Source organism: Perca fluviatilis, chromosome 23, assembly GCF_010015445.1.
Source record: "Perca fluviatilis chromosome 23, GENO_Pfluv_1.0, whole genome shotgun sequence".
NCBI lineage: Eukaryota > Metazoa > Chordata > Actinopteri > Perciformes > Percidae > Perca > Perca fluviatilis.
Window position 1 is genome coordinate 7152201 of NC_053134.1, and position 18642 is coordinate 7170842.

Below are 18642 nucleotides of genomic sequence, written 5' to 3' on the forward strand. Positions count from 1 at the left end.
ACTATGACTATCTTTAATACTATAGGTACTATGTCTTTTTTTAATCACTTTTCAACATACTACTTTTTGACGTACTATAATGTGACTTTTTTGACGTGCTATACCATGACTTTTTATTACTTTTTCAATATACTCTACAATGTTTTTTTCAACAAACTATACTTTAACTTTTTTTACTTTTATTTGACATACTAGGACTTTTTCATCACTTTTTTTCGAGATGCTATATCATGACTATTTTTGACATACTACAATTAAGAAATTTTTATCACTTTTCAACATATACCATGACTTTTTTCGACACACTATACTATATATTTTTCAACATACTTTACTATGACTATCACTATTTTCGACATACTCTACTATGACTTTCTAATAACTTTTTTTGACATACTATATATACTATGACTATTTTTGACATACTATATTATGACTTTTATTACTTTTCAGTCTGGGCTGAGCCTTTTTGTGTGGAGTTTGCATGTTCTTTCAGATTTTTTTAGACATTCTAAACAATGACAGTTTTCTCACTTTTTTCGACATGCTATAATATTATTTTTTAATAACTTTTTCCGACATACTATATATACTATGACTATTTTCAACATACTATTTTATGATTTTTATAATTTTTTTGTCCAGGCTGGGCCTTTTTGTGTGGAGTTTGCATGTTCTTCCAGACTTTCTTTCGACTTACTATACTATGACTTTTTTCTCACTTTTTTGACATACTATACTATAACTTTTTATCACTTTTTTTGACATACTATACTATGTCTTTTTTATCACTTTTTCGACATACTATATTATGACTTTTATCACTTTTCAGTCCGGGCTGGGCCTTTTTGTTTGGCGTTTACATGTTCTTCCAGACTTTTTTTCGACATACTATACTATGACTTTTTCATCACTTTTTTCGACATACTATACCATGACCTTTTCATCACTTTTTTTCAACCTACTCTATGGCTTTTTATCACTGTTTCGACATACTATACTATTATTTTTTATCACTTTTTTTGACATGCTATACTATGACTTTTTAATAACTTTTTTCGACATATTATACCATGAAGTTTTATCACTTTTTTCAACATACTATACTGACTTTTTTTCACTGTTTTGACATACTATACTATGACTTTTTTTGAAATCACTTTTTCGACATACTATACTATTATTTTGTATCAATTTTTAGACATACTATACTTTCCCTGAATGTTGTTTCACAAAAGTGTATTAATTATATTATACTATACTATACTAACATATCAGAGGTTAGTTGTTCTGTTTGAATAGGTAAGTTAACTGTACCATTTTTACTATAATTTGATTATTTTAAGTCTTAATTTGTAAAGTAACTAGTTATCAGTCATCAGATAATTCCCTCTGAATTGTAATGAGTAAAACGTAGCATGAAAAAAAACCTTCAATTTGTACTTCAGTACAGTACTTGAGTAAATGTACTTAGTTATAGCTATTACACAGCTTTTGAATGTAAAACAAATGCAGCAGGTTAAATATTTTTAAAGGGGTTTTGAAACTTAAGACATTTAAAGAGCAGCGACATTATACATGTTTAGACAAAGATGACAATTTATCTACAAGAACATATTTATTTGCATTATTTGGCATTCATAAGAATATTTGTTCCTGTTAAAATAGAGCATCCTCCATGAAATAAAAAATAATTCAATATTACAAAAGATGACTCCTACAACAAAGGCTGAACTTTTACAGTAGTTACAACAGATAAGACTTAAATGTATTCAACTGTCCATCAATTTGTCAAATGAATACATGTGCTGTATTTGTATAATGAAAGACAACATTCTCATTATATACCAGTTAGATGTTATGGCTCTGTTATTATGTAGCACTTCAAACAGCACAGCACTAGCAGCAGCAACATTTGTATGGATTTGTGGGATATATTTGCCCAATGGTGACAGATGTGGGGTATTGAGTTGTATTCTTGGAAGCAAAACCTGAAATAAAAACAAATATTCCCACCATCATGGGATAACTGAAATTAGCATTTTCACCAGGTTGTTTGTTGAATATTAGCAGCTTGATAAGGAAGGGTGACAACACTGAAAGGGGGGAAATCCTCCCACAACACACTGGAATGATCTCCGTGTTTAGACATCTGGTGTAAAAATAAATGGAGTTATGGTCTGAGAGGAACCCTCACATATGAAAATGTTGACCCCATTTATACTCTTTACCACCTATAGCTTTTATGCTCCAAAACAAAAAGTTACAACTTGACATGAAGACCATAAAAGTGCTCTGGATCTTTTTCCTTTTCTGCAACTCAGGGGTAAAGAGTTCCCAGGTCTAGTCCCTGCTGCGGGGGTTGTGTGGTGCAGGAGCTCCTTCCACAGGAGCTGAGCTGGGAACGGAGAGCAGCTGGCCGGCGTGGATGCGTTCGTTGACGCGCAGCTGACACCCGTCCTGCAGCATGCGCAGAGCTATCCTGGCGATGTTGCGTGAATCGTCGAGCCCAGAGTGAGGACGGCCTTCATACTTCAGACCCAACTTCTCCAGCATGGTGCTCAGCTTCGTCTGTGTGCGGGGGACCTGGGGGAGGAAAACAGCTGGTTGGCTTAAATTAACAAAGACATCCTGAAATAGTACCTGCATTTAACTTTTGCCATTAACAGCTCCATTAAGCACATTTAGTCACAAAACTAGTCACTGAAGTGAGGTATGTAGGTGAACAGAAACATAGCAGATTGCATCATATTTGTAAAACTCTGTATGATTAATTTTTGGGTTTAAACCACTGGTGCCCAAGAAAAGATGATCACTAGCTTTTTAACTTGCTACAAAAACTGTACGACAACTGTAAATACATTCTTCATGAATGTGGGTTATCATGTTTAAAGTAATCTTTTGGAGATATCAATAGATTAGATTCAACTGTACTGTCAATGACAAAGTTGAATCTAATCTATTGATATCTCCACAACTGAGCATTAAATATGATAACCCACATTCATGAAGAATGTGTTAAACCTTCCATAACGACAGATATTTACCGCTGTCATACAGTTTCTGCAGGAAGATAATAAATACAGATTATATTACATTTCAAGTAGAGCTCCGACTCAGGGATATGGATGATATGGGTCATCAGGATTAGCATGATTACATTCATAATAACCCTCTGTGTAATAACTATAGGTTGCCAAAGACTAGTTTTATTTTTCTTTAGGTCTGTATAAAACTAATCTGTATGAATTTAGATGTGGAAGTTATAATTTCAAAGAAGAGAAACGTATCATTACATATTAATTTGTCTCTGTTCTAATGGGGGGGGAAAAAAAACAACAATCCTAATGATTCATCCAAACACTGTTAAATTTGAAAAATTCTTCTCACTAAGTTTGTTAATTTAATTCTTTCTTCTTTGAGGTAACTACTAAACACGGACCAGAATGTGTTTGTTTGCATATTTGTTTATTTAATTACGAAACATGTTATTCTTTGTCATATTTGCAAATGTTGATGTCTTTTATTTTATGAGTAACTATTAGGGGTGTGCAAAAAAAATAAATCTATTCACATTCGTATCGCGATTCAAGCTCTACCGATTCATAGAATTAAAAAAATATATATATATATTTCATTTTATAATGTATACTATCGTCCTGAAATGAGTTTAGCTCGCCATTCCCAGAGATGGCGCAGCGTCGAATTCACTTTGACGCCTGGGCACTCGTCATAATCAAAAGAAGAACAAGTTAGGCAGAAGTAGTTTAGTCGGTGCAAACAATGGCGAACCTCACAGAATTATTCAACCTGCTCCATCCTCATTGAAGGCGAGAGTTTGGGCACATTTCGGCTTTTATAACCTCGAGGGGAAGACGGAACTTGATAGGAATCATGCTGTATGCAGGCTTTGCAAAGCGAAAGTTAAGTATTTTGGAAACACCACAAACTTGAGAACTCCCATGGTGCGCCATCACCCAGAGATTAACATTAAAGACGTGGACGAACAACAACCTGAAGTACCTACCATGTCAGTCAACCAACGCACTCTTTCAATGCTCTAAACTCCCACCCAACTCTGAACAAAAAGCTCTTTTTATTTAACAGTTTTATTTTATACTTGAATTAAATGCATTTGAAAGCTGGCCAAAGCTTGGCACTTTGCAGTTTTTAGTTGCAAAACTTTTTATTTTTGTATGAAGACATAAAGTAATATCAAACTACATTTCATTTGTTGTTTATTTTCTTTTAAATTATGCCTACTGCATTTACATGGAAAAAGTAACTAAATTTACACACTTATATTTTTTAAATTGAGAATCATTTTGAATCAAATTGATTTTGAATCGAATCTTGAGCCTAAAAATCGATGTTGAATCGAATCGTGACATTTTCTGAATCGTGCACCCCTAGTAACTATATCCATATGCATTCCCTCCTTAAAGGGGGCATTGTGGAATAAAGAAAAAGTCTAGAAAAGACATTTACAGTCAGTCTCCTATCTTAAAACAATTAAAAACACAAACCTTGTAGAAGTTCCCGTATGATTTCCTGATGTTGATCCACTTCTTTGCAAACTGAGGATATCTGATCCGGCTAAGCCGACACTGGATGTTGAGGAACTTGCTCATATCCCAGGCCCTTAAGAAGATGGAAATGGACTGTTTTTATATAGCGCTTTTCTAGTCTGAACGACTACTCAAAGCACTTTAACATAGTACAGGAACCATTCACCATTCACACACATTCATCCGCTGTGGCACAGGCTGCCGTACAAGGTGCCACCTGCTCATCAGATAAACATTCACACACATTTACGGCCAGGGATCAAACCACCAACCTTCCAATTGGCAGGCGACCGCTCTACCACTGAGCCACAGCCACCCCAAAGTAGTGTAAGATTTCACTAACTGACGAGAAGCAGCACAAATACAGGTAAGATTTGGCACCATTACTGAATTCAAACATACCCGTCAGTTAGGATGGCGTATTTGTATGTTGTCCCGAGCTCCCTCTCCTGAAGCCAAGCGACAACCCGCTGAAGTACTGCTGGAAACAGCTCTGCTTCATCCACCATTTTCTGCTCAACAAAACAACATTTCATTCATGTACAGTACATTTCATGTTTATTTGAATAGGGACAGATGCTACAAATCTCCAATGTACAGCATCACAGCATTTATAGCTATTGCTAGTTTCCAATGCCTGTCCCTAGAAGGGCTTTACAAGGGTACACAATAACTCCTGATTACTAGGTCACTTTGCTATAAACTGAGCTCAACCGACCTGTGTTATTCCGGTTAACTTCACACAAAAGTCTGAAAGCTGTGGGTTCAACTCTGGTTTCACATATGCCTGAAAGGAGTCCACCTGCAACATAAATGAAAAAACAAAAACAAATAAACATTCATAAAAACAAAAGTCGCTCTGCAGTTTAAAAACTGAACATCTCAAACTTAACTTACAATTTCTAAGGTGTGCGTGTTGATAAGAACCATGGGGAACTCAATGATTTCATGATGGAAGTCTGAGGGATTATCCTCTTCACATGTTGCTTCAAAGTCCACCACGCAGATGTAGTCATAGTAGGTGTCAGTGGGTCCTCCCTCAGATGCAGACTGCAGAAGCTTCTGCTTCTTATAGTGGCTCTTCAACCTCTTCTTCATCACATCCTTTACACCTCTTTACACACAAAGAGAAAAGAAGTTTAGGAAACAGTAGCTCTCTATGTTATGAAGTTTAGTAGCTTTTAATACTGAAGGTTGATGAATTGAGCTTGAGATTTCTGCATATAAATTAAATTTTTGTGTGCAGTCCAGTTTGTTTATATGTATAATAATAAAAGTATTCTGTGTATTTTAAAAGCAATCAGGTGCAAGTTTTCTTCAAATGTTAAACAAATGCTTATGTGGATCCTTAAACTGTTCTACCGTATATTATATTAAGTTAATGTTAATCTGTTGCATTACATTATATACTATATAAATACAAACACTAAGTATCATTATTAATAATCATATTATATATTAGACCGGTGCACGCTGTTTACATACACTATACTGACTTAGCTAGCTACCACAAATCAAACAATAACATTTTTATCTTTAATTGCTCTTGTATAGTTTTTACTTCCATTCATAGTCAGGTTTCAATAAGTCAAATTTAAGACTTTTTAAGACCCTTTAAAGACCATTATGAATTAAATTTAATCAAAAACATAAAAAAAGTCATATGTCAGAATCCGGAAACATTGTCTGAAACAATTCCCCAATTTACTCATCGGCATTTTAGGACTGGTGTCTAGATTGGCTGCAATAGAAGTTGCATATTGGTCCCATTTGTAGTCCGTATTGGGAAGTTGAGATCTCCAACTATCTAGGGAGGTGCCAGGTCATGTATGCATGTATTGAAAAAAAACTTTGGAAAAAGCGCCAAAAACTTCCAAACAAACCAAAATAATAGTCGTCAAAAACGTTGAAAAAAACAACAAAAACATTGAAAATGTGACAAAACGTCCAAAGTATTTTGGAAATTTTAGACTTTTTAAGACCATGTGGAAACCCTGGTATTTAATTTACATACAGTACCTTTTATAACTTATTTGTTTACATCTTCTATATATATATATATATATATATATATATATATATATATATATATATATATATATATATATATATATATATATAAACTTATTCTGTCCTTGTGCTGCTGCAACAACCAAATTTCCCACTGAGGATCAATAAAGGCTTATCTTATCGTATGTTTACTGTATTATATTTTATATATATATATATATATATATATATATATATATATATATATATATATATATATATATATATATATATATATATATATATATAAAAACTTATTCTGTCCTTGTGCTGCTGCAACAACCAAATTTCCCCACTGAGGATCAATAAAGGCTTATCTTATCGTATGTTTACTGTATTAGGGACACTATTACCTTGTGTCAAGCTGCAGCTCTGCTAACTTGATCCGAAGCTCCTCCTTGGACATGCGGTTGATGTGTCCATTAGCCAGAGCGATCTCTTTATACACCGGATGACTGAAGTCGCTGTTAGACTGAGACGGGGACTCCTGAGGAGCAGATTCTTCATCAGGACATATCCTGCTGCAAGGCTTTGCCTAAGGAGGAATTATATCAGTCAGTATGTGTCACAGAAGCACAACATACAGAGCAATAAACATATTTACAAAAAAGAGTGAAGTCAAAAAATGTGTCAGTTCTGATCATCTGTGAAGGCATACAGGTCAGGTCACAATTGTCACTCAATATCTTTCTTAAATCGAGAGATAACCCTCTTTACTTTGGTTTACAGGTGGGCAACAAATTTAGGGAAAAATCATCAGATTCAATACTCCTCCTTGGCAGAGATTCTTAAAGTCTCTTCTGGAGGGATCAACATTATTCCAAAAAAGTTTTAATGATGGTGGTAAAGGTTTTCCTGTCATCTATCTGTATTTTTTGTACAGCCCTATTTCTGATACCGTGGTGGCAGAAATTCTGCCATGGTGAGCCGCCACTACAAAATCAACAGAGGAATTATGTTTCATGAACTAAATGCTGCGACGACAAATGCAGCCACTTCTACCACCGTTGCATCATGAAAAAATTAAGTAGTGGCTACTTCAAAATAAATAATAATTGTCTTTTAAAAAAGGAGCGGTATGTAGGATTTAGGAATACATTATTCATAACTATGTTTTCACAAGTGTATAATCACCTGAAACTAAGAATTGTTGCGTTATCGTTAGCTTAAAATGAGCCCTTCATATTTACATACTAGGGAGCAGGTTTAGGTTTATATAGCCTACCTCTTATTTGCTTCTGTTTGTCTACTACATGGTCTTTTAACGCTTAGCTAACGTTACAACCTAGCTAGCTACAATAAGACAATAAGCAGATGTTATAGCTGGTTCCCCTTAACGTTACCACGTTTTGTAGAAATAGCTTCAATTTAGTAGCTATATTACATTTAAAATGTAAATGCATTAAATATATATGTGAACCAAGTACATGTTCAACAGTATTTCAAGGTAACGTTAACGTTTTAACATTTAAGCTAATGTTAGCTCGCGGTTTACCATATCTAGCTGTTTACACCAACCTTTTCTGCCTTTTCTCTTGTGTTCGACATCTTCACATTGACGTCCTCGGCGTGAATGTTCTCCTTGTGCTCATCCATTTAAAGTGGGCGTTAATCCAGAAACTAGCTAGTCAGCAAGTTAGAAGAATAACCTAACGTGAATTTAACGTTAATTCCTGAGTAGCGAGACAGTAGCGTTAACGTTACAATCTAAGTTAACGGTTTAGCTACACTTGCTAACATTAGCTGACCGCACAACATTCCAGTGTGACTTCTTCGGGGTTGTCCACTTTGAAGCCGCTAAGTACGATGCTAATTCGTTGAGTTATTATTGTTATTATTATTACATACGTCAAAATTAATCACTAACAAAACGTTTAATCAATAACGTTACTTTTTCAGCAGCTGGTCTACTCTCCGCAGCAACATTAAACTTCTTTAAGGCGGACAGTTGTGACAACTTCCGCTTTGCGCCAAAACATTCGGACGCTCACTGTCGCCATCTGGTGTTGTGGATGACCGCTAGGCTCACATCCATAGATATAGAGCAATATCTATCTATCTATCTATCTATCTATCTATCTATCTATCTATCTATCTATCTATCTATCTATCTATCTATGCTCACATCGTTCTCTACATTAAACTTTGTTCCTGATTTTCGGAACCTAAATAGTTTGCTTCCTTTCTTTTATTACTGAAGGGCAAATATGAGATGCATATTTGTATTCAATTATGTAAACTGTACAAATGTATACAAGTACCTGTAAATTAATAGATAAGACTGGATGTATAACACATCAAAAATAGAATAGGTATTATGTATGTATATGTATTATGATTTTATTTTTTATTTTTTTTAACGGTTGGTCATTTTGTATTTATGTACCCTAACTAGTGTGTATTATAATCACAAATGTTTTTCTTTATGTTTATGTACTGCTTTATCTGCTTTGGTAAAACGAATGCCAATAAATCATCTCAAATTTATTTGTATAAATAACCTTTTAAAAAACATTTGTGAGAGACATTGACCGCTAGGTGGCAGCCTCCTCTACGTTGTATTTCATGTCATGCATGAAAACATAGAGAATATAATGTATGCAGACCTTCAATGTTCTCAGTGCAGGTGTTTAAACCTAACCTATCACGATGAGCCGTGCTTTTCTGAGGAAAATGAACTCTGGCAAAAACAAAGCAAAGAGAAGGAGGAAAGAAAATGAGCAAAACAGGTCTGAATATTGAATCTGAATAAAAAGATAAAATATTTATGACCCACAAAACAGCTGGAACATGCTTGCTACTTGTTCTATGTGCAATAGAACACATATAATACCCAACAGTGTAGCTAAAATGCTTCTTTGATGGAAAAGTGTCCAATTAAAAATCTAAATGCCTTTCTTAATTGAGATCAATCAAAACATTTTATTTGAAGATGCTGTGCATCTTAAGGACAGAATTCATTCAAGTATTCAGATCATATAGTTAAGTAAAAGTAGCAATACCACAGAATTCTAAGTGTAAGTCCTGTATCCAAAATCTTACATAAAAGCAAAAAAGTATTTGCATCAAAATATAAGTTACACTTATGTGGAATTTGCCTTGGTGATTAGTGCATTTTTGAACAAACAAACACACACATATTAAAGTACCAAAGGTAAAAGTACTCATAATGCAGAATGGCCTATTTCAGAATCATATTATGTTATTGGTGCATTAATGTGTTCATTACTTTAATATTACAGCTGGTAAAGGTGGGGCTTACTTTATTTCCTTTTTATTTTTTGTGTATTTTAACTTATAACACATTTATTTATTATACAGTATTTTGTATTATTAATCTGAATGTGTAAAGTAACTAGTAACTAAATGTATTAAATAAATGTAGTGGAGTAAAACATACAATATTTCTCTCTAGTATTAAGTGGATTGGCTTGATTTCATGTTCAGTACTTTATCTTTAATACAGCATGAAAATAAGCAATACAGATCCTGAATGTTAAAGGCTCCATAAATTCACATCAGTGAATCAATACACTTAAGCCTACTCATAAAAACACGTCAGCTTGCCAATAACTGCATTTGAAATGCCACTTAACTCATCAGATATGAGACTGATCTGCTGATTTTCTTTTTAGCATTTAGAAATTAAAGCGACACTATCTAACTTTTAGCTGCAGCTGTAGTTCCAATGAGACAACCTGTAGGGGGACCGAAACGGGAAAAGTTACTTAGTGTCCTTGGATTATATTAAGTCCCTGCACATCAGTTAAACTCTTCATTTCCACACCAACTACAGCTGACAACCACACACAACTGTGCTGGTCACCGTCCATCCTTACACACTGATTTGTTTTACATTGACGGGCAACAACTCACTCACGCCTGCTCTAAAATGTCCATGAGTTGTTTAAAAGGACAGTTGGAAATTTTGGGAAATATGTGTATTCATTTTCTTGCAGAGAAGACTAGAAAGAACATACATTAATGGGGTTTCTCTCCACCAGTGCATCACACTGTGCAGCTGGTGTTTATCAGTCATTTACACCCATTTTATGTAAAAACTCCTTATGATGCTTGCAGAGTGGTTTGAACTCCTGTCCTTACATCACGTCACACGGCCTGTCTGATGGATCATGTATGATGGGAGACATGTTAGTTAATGAAAAAAGGAGCCTAATGAAACAGAAATCGGGAACAATCTTATCTTAGAAAAACAAAGATTTATTTTCTCATTTGAAAAAAAATATATATATAAGAAAATGATGGTAACCCACAACCAGAAACTAACGCACGTAGAAGAGACAGAAATGTGAAATTATACACTATGGACTTACAAACCGCTTTGGAGAGGAGGTTCATGTCTCTCCCGCAGAGCAGACAAATTGTTTTTTAAATTAGCTCAAAAACTAACCAAAAAAACCAAATCAAAGACGAATGGTAAGAAAACAGAAAGGATTTTTTTAAATACTCATTTCAGTGTTACTTAGAAAGGCTTATGTGCCTTGAAATACCCACATTTGGCTCCTGAAGGGATGCAACGAGACTACAAAGAAGAAAATAAGCTGCATTGAAAAGGCATCAGTCTCATTTCATCCCCCTCAGCATCACAGTGATACAGGGTTAGGGAGCACGGAGCTACATTGTTCAGTTTCCTCCGTCTAATCTGTAATGCTGCATTCAAGTCACGTGGGAAAAAAACAGTTATGGTGTTGATATTACTACCTATGGAAGTTTCAAGTGGTAAACGCTGCTTGGGGATTTATTGACATTTCAGTATTATAGTACAAGAACAGACATACTTATTTAAAGTAGAACAACCTTATCCTCCAAGTCATTACAATTCATAAGTCTTAAAATATGATGACACAAGACTTTCTACTCCAGTTTCATCTCATTTCCAGCTGTGAGTCATTTTCCAGCTGTGCGAGAGAGTCATGTGTGAAAAGGCTGAAAGGAATTATGAGTAATTGAAATGTAGCAGCAGTAATCACTCACGGTCTCTCTGTGGCTTAACAGGTAGGAATCCTTACAAGTCAAGACTTTGAACTGTCAGGACATTGCTGTTGTTTTTCCTACAGGACTTGAAAGCAGCAAAGGTATCACACAAAAGTTCATTTGTCCTGTTCAACTCGTAAAAAGGCCATTCAATTAAAGTAAAACGTGCTCGCGTTTAGAGTTTCTCTAATGGTCTAGGCCTTCCTCACAGTTTACATGCAAGCTGGTCGTCAACTCACGGTTACCCGAAAAACATAAAACAGATTATACATGACGAAAACCCCAAAGCATCAAATCAACAAGACAGGAGGCAGTTTAAAATCTATAGTTTGACATTATGGGAAATATGCATATAAGCTTCCTTGCAGAGAGTAAGCTGAGAAGACTGATACCGCTCTCATGTCCGTACAGTAAATATGAAACTACAGCCAGCAGCCGTTTGGCTTAGCTTAGCACAAAGACTGGAAACAGTTGTCCAAAGGTAACACAATCCACCTACCAGCACCTTTATAGCTTACTGACTAACATGTTATTTTACAAGTGTGTAAAAACAGGTAATGCTTCTATCCAAGAAATAGTCCTGCACATTACCCCGATAATAGCACAAATTGTTCTGCTTACACTATTTTTGTGCAATTAAAAAATAATGTTACATAGTGAGCTTTACAGGTGCTGGGAGGTAGATTGTGTCACCTTCAGATAGACCCAGGCTAGCGGTTTGCCCTATGTTTTCAGTATTTAGGCTCTAGCTTCATATTTAGACATGAGTGATGTTGATGTTCTCACCAATAAAGCAAATATATGTGAAACACACATAAGCAGGCGTGCAGTACACAAACAAACACTCAGACAAACACAAACACCCACAGTTTAAAACAACGGCTTAAAAAATGTCCTTTTGAATGAGACACTGACAAGAAAAACAACACGTGAATACAGAACAGTTTAGTACACAGTACAACCTTCAACCTTCAGGTGGATGTGTCTTTGTGTACGAGGAGGCGTACTGTGTGGGTTCAAGGCTGGCCACACACAGCCAGTGAGTGTTTGTTTAGAGGTGTGAGGTGGTGCTATAACAAATACTCTTCCCTATAAGGACAGGAAATATAATCACTGTATTTCCATGCACCAATGAAATCCTCTATATTTAGATTTTAGTGTCTGCTGTTGGTGCAATCCAGAATCTTGTGATGACCACATGAGAGCAGGTGGGGAATCAAAAAGCCAATACCATGGCTGATCGATTCCAGCTGATTCATGGCTTTAGTGGTCTGGTACTGGACTGTAGTGATGCACTTTAATGCCAACGTTGCGCAAAGTTTATACGTTTGCACTTTCAGCCTTGTAGACAGCACGTTGCAAATCTTTGTCACAGTTATAACTTATATGAGCTTACATCTGTGTGTTGGAATTACAGTGGCGGTGCATTGTGGGAAAGGCTTTGTGTGGACCCCATTTAGACATGCAAAGCACAGAGCCATTTATAATCATGTCACCTGGGGAGCACAATATCGCTGGGGAACTAGGGCTGGTGTAACAGGCTACATGTAAACTCCCCCTATCACGGAGCCCCCCCAGGGCTGATGGTAGTTTTCTGCTCTCACCTGTGCTTCCTATTATCAGTGCGGGAGGAGCAATCGTTCCAAAGCACACTGTAAATGTTCCCAGTTCTTCCACAGCAGCGCTAACACGGACAGGGCCACGCAGGTGAGCGCCAGGTGGAGGCGGCTTCGCAGCAGCGGGGCCGTGAACTTGGCCGCCGTGGAAACGCACACCAAGATCACGGTGACGATAGCCAGCATGATGTTGATGCATTTTCCCAGCAGCACCTTGGCGTCGGTGTTTTCCACTTGAACCGTCTGTTGCTGCTGCTGCTGGAGCTCCAGCTTTGACACACGAGTCTGGCACGACTCCAGGACCTCCTGCACACACACAAGATACACACACAAGTACACAATTTGATTTAAGATCAGGGAAATACTGGAGAACACTGAGTCATAAGGGAAGGGCAGTGGAATTGGATTAGATATGCATTTACATCAACAGCAGTTGTGTTTCACATAAGAAATTAATGCTGGAGGCAACTCGGTGGAAAAGGTGTGTCTTACCCGTCTTCTTCTTAAAATAAAAAATACAAATTCTCAAAATTGTAAAAGAAAACCAAACAATTGGAATTGTACAAGCACACTGATTTTTTTTCTTCTTTTAATGATATCCTTATTATGATCATCAATTTTTTTCCCAACTTTTTTTCTGGGAAATCAGGTTTTTGTTTTTGTCAGTTTGGTGGACGGAATACTACAACACCCACGAGCCTCGGCCGCTGTAAGGAGAAGGAGCCAGTCAGAGGCACAAATCAGAGTTATAGCGAATTCAAAATGCTTCGTTGTGCCATAATTCATCCAAAATTGGCACAGAATCTGAGAGTTCATTTATTTAAGCTGCAGGCTACAGTTATATTTTCAGTTTTTCTTTAGTTCGCCTTTTAAGCTTTGTGGTTGGATGGGTCCTTCTGAAATGTACCTTGGGATTCATAGTTAAATTCTCTTAGGTCCTGTTTACATGAATACTTGCAGGGGGAAAACGTAAAAATATTTAATCAGATGTGCCTTTCGTTTAGACGGCGATGGCGTTTTTGGGGCTTAAAAACACAAAAAAGTGAAACCACCCTCCAGAGTGGAAATCTTAAAAACACTCCACTGCCACGTTCCCGTCTAAAGGGTAAAAACACACTGTGTGAGTGTATGTGTGTGCCGCGTGTGTGCATGTGTGTGTGTGTGCGCCGTGTGTGTGTGCCGTGTAAGTGCGCCGCGTGTCTGTGTGTGTGTGTGTGTGCCGTGTGTCCGCATTGTTTGGAGCAATAACTCCACCTCCTCATCTGTCCAGATAAAATTGTCAGCTTTTGTTGCTCGCTTCGCGCTACTAGAGAGAGAAGTAGAAGGAAGGTTCTACGCAGGCGCGCAGACTTGGTGGTGTTGTGTGGCAGTGCCTCACAACACCACCTAGCCGCCTGGTGTGCGTACTACATCGAATTTCACACACTTTTGCGTCACCATATGCACGCAGATTTCCCCCCCAAAATGCTGGTCTAAACGCGGAATAAAAAGTGAGAACACAACGCCACTTTTGCGTTTTCTCTTCAGATCGTTTCCGTCTAATAGCCTTATTATTTGCACAGGCTTGTAACTTTGACCTTTGATCAAAGAATCTGATGTTTTGAAACAGTTGTTCATCTTTTACTGATAATTCAGTTGGGAGAGTTTCATGCCCATCTAAGACGAGGAAAGGCTCCATCTGTCATTACCAACATCGCTTATGGAGAAATGAACAAACCAGAGGCACCTGAAATACTGTAGCTACTCCCACTTGTCAACTCTGTTCAATTTACAATGAAATGAAACAGCAAATCCTCATGTTTAAGAAGCTGCAAACGGTGAAAGTTTGGCAATGTTTAGCTTAATAAATGACTTAAACAATAAAGAGATAATGTAATCACTTTATCCATCGTTAAGTCAAATAATAATTTCAGTATTAGAGGTTAGCGTCTATATACTCGAAACTGAGAAAATCCAGCACTGTACTTGTTGAAATATATTTTAAATATGAGTCTGTAGTGTGTTATATAACTAGTTCTTATATGCATGTATACAAAACACACATTACCTGTATGTCCCTGGCCCTTTCGTAGGCCTGGTAGGCCACCTTCTCCTCAATACTGGCCAGTTCCTGCTTCAGATTACAGGTCTCATGTTGGTGGAGCTCTGTCAGGTCATTTAACTGGTCCTCCAACCGCTCATACCTGACACACACACGCACACACCCCACACAACGCACACACCACACACACACACACACACACACACACACACACACACACACACACACACACACACACACACACACACACACACACACACACACACACACACACACACACACACACACACACACACACACACACACACACACACACACACACACACACCATTGTGTGGGTGAGTAACAGTACAGCAGTTCATCTACTACTGCAACTAAGCTGCTGAAAACATTTGCCCTTGGTTGACTCAGTAATAGTCTGGAGGTGTGTGTGTAAGCTCTGCCATCTATTTTTAGCATACAGAAGCTTGTAGTAACTGTCAAAAGCTCTTTAAAGATTCAAAGATGTACGAACAAAATGTGTCACTCCCATGTAGGAGTGTTACTGCGGGGTGAGGATTATTGACACACCTGCAGCAGAAGTTCAAATATTTGTCTTGATATGTTGGAATAGGCTTTTTAGCTTGTGGCCCTTTAAAATGAAGTACTGTACTTGTGATCCTTCATACTTCTACAGGCTATGGCTTTAGTGTGGCCATGCATTATGAGCTGCTCAACCAATGAGTAATTTTTCCTTCTGGAATGGTTTCATTTGAAGGACTTTAAGCGTGAGAAAGTTAAAGTATTTTGCAAGAAAAAAAGAAGAATTCAAATTTTGTTTAACCTTTCTTGGACCCCTCAGATTTATCTGGGGTCCTGGCCCCCAAGTTAGGATTCACTGATCTAGATTATAGTATAAATATTTAAAAAAAGGGGCACAAATTAATTTAGAAGTGACAGGAAAAACCACTCAAATATACTATAAAGACCCCCGTGCATCACACACTCACTGAAACATCCGTGTGTTTACTAATCTAATAGAGTGCTGCTTGACCTACTTATTCATGAATACTACTTTGTGTATTTTAACAGACTGGGTGTTAATGTGTGTCCTGTATGGGTATGACATGGCACCAGTATTGCCAGGGTGAGTGGTTCAATTCCTTGATCTTCTGATGCTGTGCCTACCTGTATTTCTCCTCCTGCATCATCTGAGTGAAGTAGCTGTAATCCCGTTTGAACTGTGTATTCAGAGTCTCCATGTCGTCTGCCAGCAGGGCCTGAGCCTCCCGCATCTCCCGCACCATGTCCAGCACCTCCCCCAGCCGCGCGTTGGAGTCTGACCTCCCCGGACCTCCAGATCCCGCCCCGGAGCCCCCGGCCGGGTTCCCGTTTGAGTCAGCGGATGCAGACGTCCCCGTGGAGCACTCGTCGTCGCTCTGGTACTTGGTCGCCTTGGCTACTGTGGTGGCGCTCCCGCTCAGACCCCTCGACGCGCCGTCCACCTGCAGCCCCGACCCCGAATCCATGTGGTTCTTGAGGTGGGCGATGTTGTCGGCGCTGCCAAACTTGTTCCTGATGAGGTTGGCGAACTCCCGTGACTTGTTGAAGAAGAACGGCGGCGAGAGCGACACCCCGGGACCGATCGTCTTCACTTTATCCAGAGCCGGGTGCCGTCCGGTGGCACTGACGTCCCGCAGGCTGCCCTCTTTGCTGTGAGTCCCGGACTCCTTGTTGCCGCCATCCTTGTGGCTGTGCTTCCCGTTGGTCTCGCTGTCCTTCACACGGCGGTGGTACTGCTCCAGCTTCCTCTGCAGCCGGGCGATGGTTTGCGCCGACTTCTGGTTCTTCTTCTCAAAGACCTGGCGTATTCGTCCCACCTGCTGCTTGTCGGCATTGTTCACCAGCTTCAGGTACTCGGCGACGTTCTGGTCCCGAGCTGTCTGCTCCACCTTCATCTGCTCCGTCACCTTAAGGCAGATTGAAAGGAGAAAAAGATGGATGACAATGCTGTATTTAAAATGTTAGAAAGATATAAAACCTGCTTGCAAATAATGTTAAGAGAAAGGAAATGCATTCAACACGTTTGTTTGACCTCAAGGGTTCATACTTAGAGAGTAGACTTTTGGTGAGTGACAGTGAACGTAACCATAATTGTTTGTTGGTTTGCTTACAAGAAAAACTCCTGGGAAACCTTTAATGAGACGCCCATACTGATCTGAGCATCCCCAATAATAACAACTGACAGTGAAAAACATAATCCAATACCATTTTAAAGCGTCATTTTAAGGAGAAGTTTTCAGGGTCATTACAAACAAAACGTCTTGTTATTGCTACAAACAAGTGTTTATTGCTTTGTATATATTACTCACTGGGCGCAGTAATTTATTACATTATTTATCAATAATCCCTTCATTAGGTTTTGGTTATGGACCCAAAATACTTTCAAAAATTTGATTAAACAATTGAATCTACTGAGAGTGATCAAACTAAATTGCAGTGAAGCCTAATGTTCATATGGTGGAAAGCTTAGACTAGGGCTATGATGAGAATGGATCAGCAGATGGGGTGGAATTACAAGTTCTAGTTAATTAAACCAATTAATTTAATAGCTGCTTTGATTGGTATCTGTTGTAGTAATAACTAATGGACAAAAGAAATTGGACTGCTCTACAAAGCACCACCAAACCGAGCTAAGGAGGTCATTTAATTTAGTCTTTGTGATTTTGTTCAGAGGGCCTAAGTCAAACACAGCATATCCACAAAGAGGCCACACAGGAGGGGACTAATGTTTCCTCTCACCTTAAGGATTTTTTGCTGCAGGCTGTCGATGCCCAGCGCTCCCTTGGTGAAATCCAGGCCCACTCCGTCATCCCCAACGCTGTCCACCAGGTTGGACTCTGAGCCGCCGCGACGAAGGGGCACCGGGACGCTGAGGATGTTGGCATCGCAAGTGCGCTCCGCCTGTGAACACACACACACACACACACACACACACACACACACACACACACAAGAATGGAGGAGGAGTTAATATTTGGACTGCAACTGTAAAATCAACAAAATATATTCTTTTTAATGTAAAAATATCCATAACACAGAACACAAGGGGACATGAAATGTCTTGTTTAATTCGACTGACAGCACACAACATATAAAACTACTGTTGAGACCAGTGACTGTAAAATATATGGAAAAAGTGTCTGTGACGTCGCCCATTGGTTTCTGAAGAGCCCAAATTAAGCTCAAAGTGGGGGGCTTCCGCAGTTGCAATGTTGGCATAGCTGACGTCACGAGGGGGCGGTGGGTGGAGCTGAGGCGGGCTGGGTGGGCTGAATGAAGCCCGGTTGCTGAAACTACGCCCACCTCGCTCGAAGCTCTGAAGCTAGCAATG

The 18642-nt window shown here is 38.3% G+C and overlaps 2 protein-coding genes across 4 annotated transcripts in view; both read right to left on the reverse strand.

Moving 5' to 3' along the window:
* Positions 1–1599: 1599 nt before the first annotated feature.
* On the reverse strand, positions 1600–8587 carry eri1 (exoribonuclease 1). 2 transcript variants are annotated; one of them, XM_039792296.1, is made up of 7 exons: positions 8136–8587; positions 6971–7152; positions 5466–5682; positions 5287–5373; positions 4971–5080; positions 4527–4641; positions 1600–2586 (listed from the first exon to the last, which is right to left on the reverse strand). In XM_039792296.1, the coding sequence occupies exons 1-7, from the start codon at positions 8211–8213 to the stop codon at positions 2344–2346; spliced, it is 1032 nt and encodes a 343-aa protein (XP_039648230.1). In that variant the 5' UTR covers positions 8214–8587; the 3' UTR covers positions 1600–2343. The 2 variants fall into 2 exon arrangements, with proteins under 2 accessions (XP_039648230.1, XP_039648231.1); XM_039792297.1 differs by having other exon boundaries at positions 5287–5370; positions 8136–8585.
* Positions 8588–10805: 2218 nt separating this feature from the next.
* tmcc3 (transmembrane and coiled-coil domain family 3) overlaps positions 10806–18642 on the reverse strand; it is a 45194-nt gene continuing 37357 nt past the window's right edge. For both annotated transcript variants that reach the window (XM_039791826.1, XM_039791827.1), the window contains exons 2-5: positions 18051–18212; positions 16437–17218; positions 15276–15411; positions 10806–13534 (exon numbers count right to left, since the gene is read on the reverse strand). In XM_039791826.1, the coding sequence (XP_039647760.1) occupies positions 13232–13534; positions 15276–15411; positions 16437–17218; positions 18051–18212 (1383 nt within the window). In that variant the 3' untranslated portion in view covers positions 10806–13231. The remainder of the gene's footprint in view (positions 13535–15275; positions 15412–16436; positions 17219–18050; positions 18213–18642) is intronic.

Coding starts and splice junctions, on each gene's coding strand:
- eri1 (XM_039792296.1), bottom strand. CDS start 8,213: ATGGATGAGCACAAGGAGAACATTCACGCCGAGGACGTCAATGTGAAG. Junction 7,153..8,135: donor CAAGAGAAAAGGCAGAAAAG/GTTGGTGTAAAC, acceptor ATTCCTCCTTAG/GCAAAGCCTTGCAGCAGGAT. Junction 4,642..4,970: donor TACGCCATCCTAACTGACGG/GTATGTTTGAAT, acceptor CATCTTCTTAAG/GGCCTGGGATATGAGCAAGT.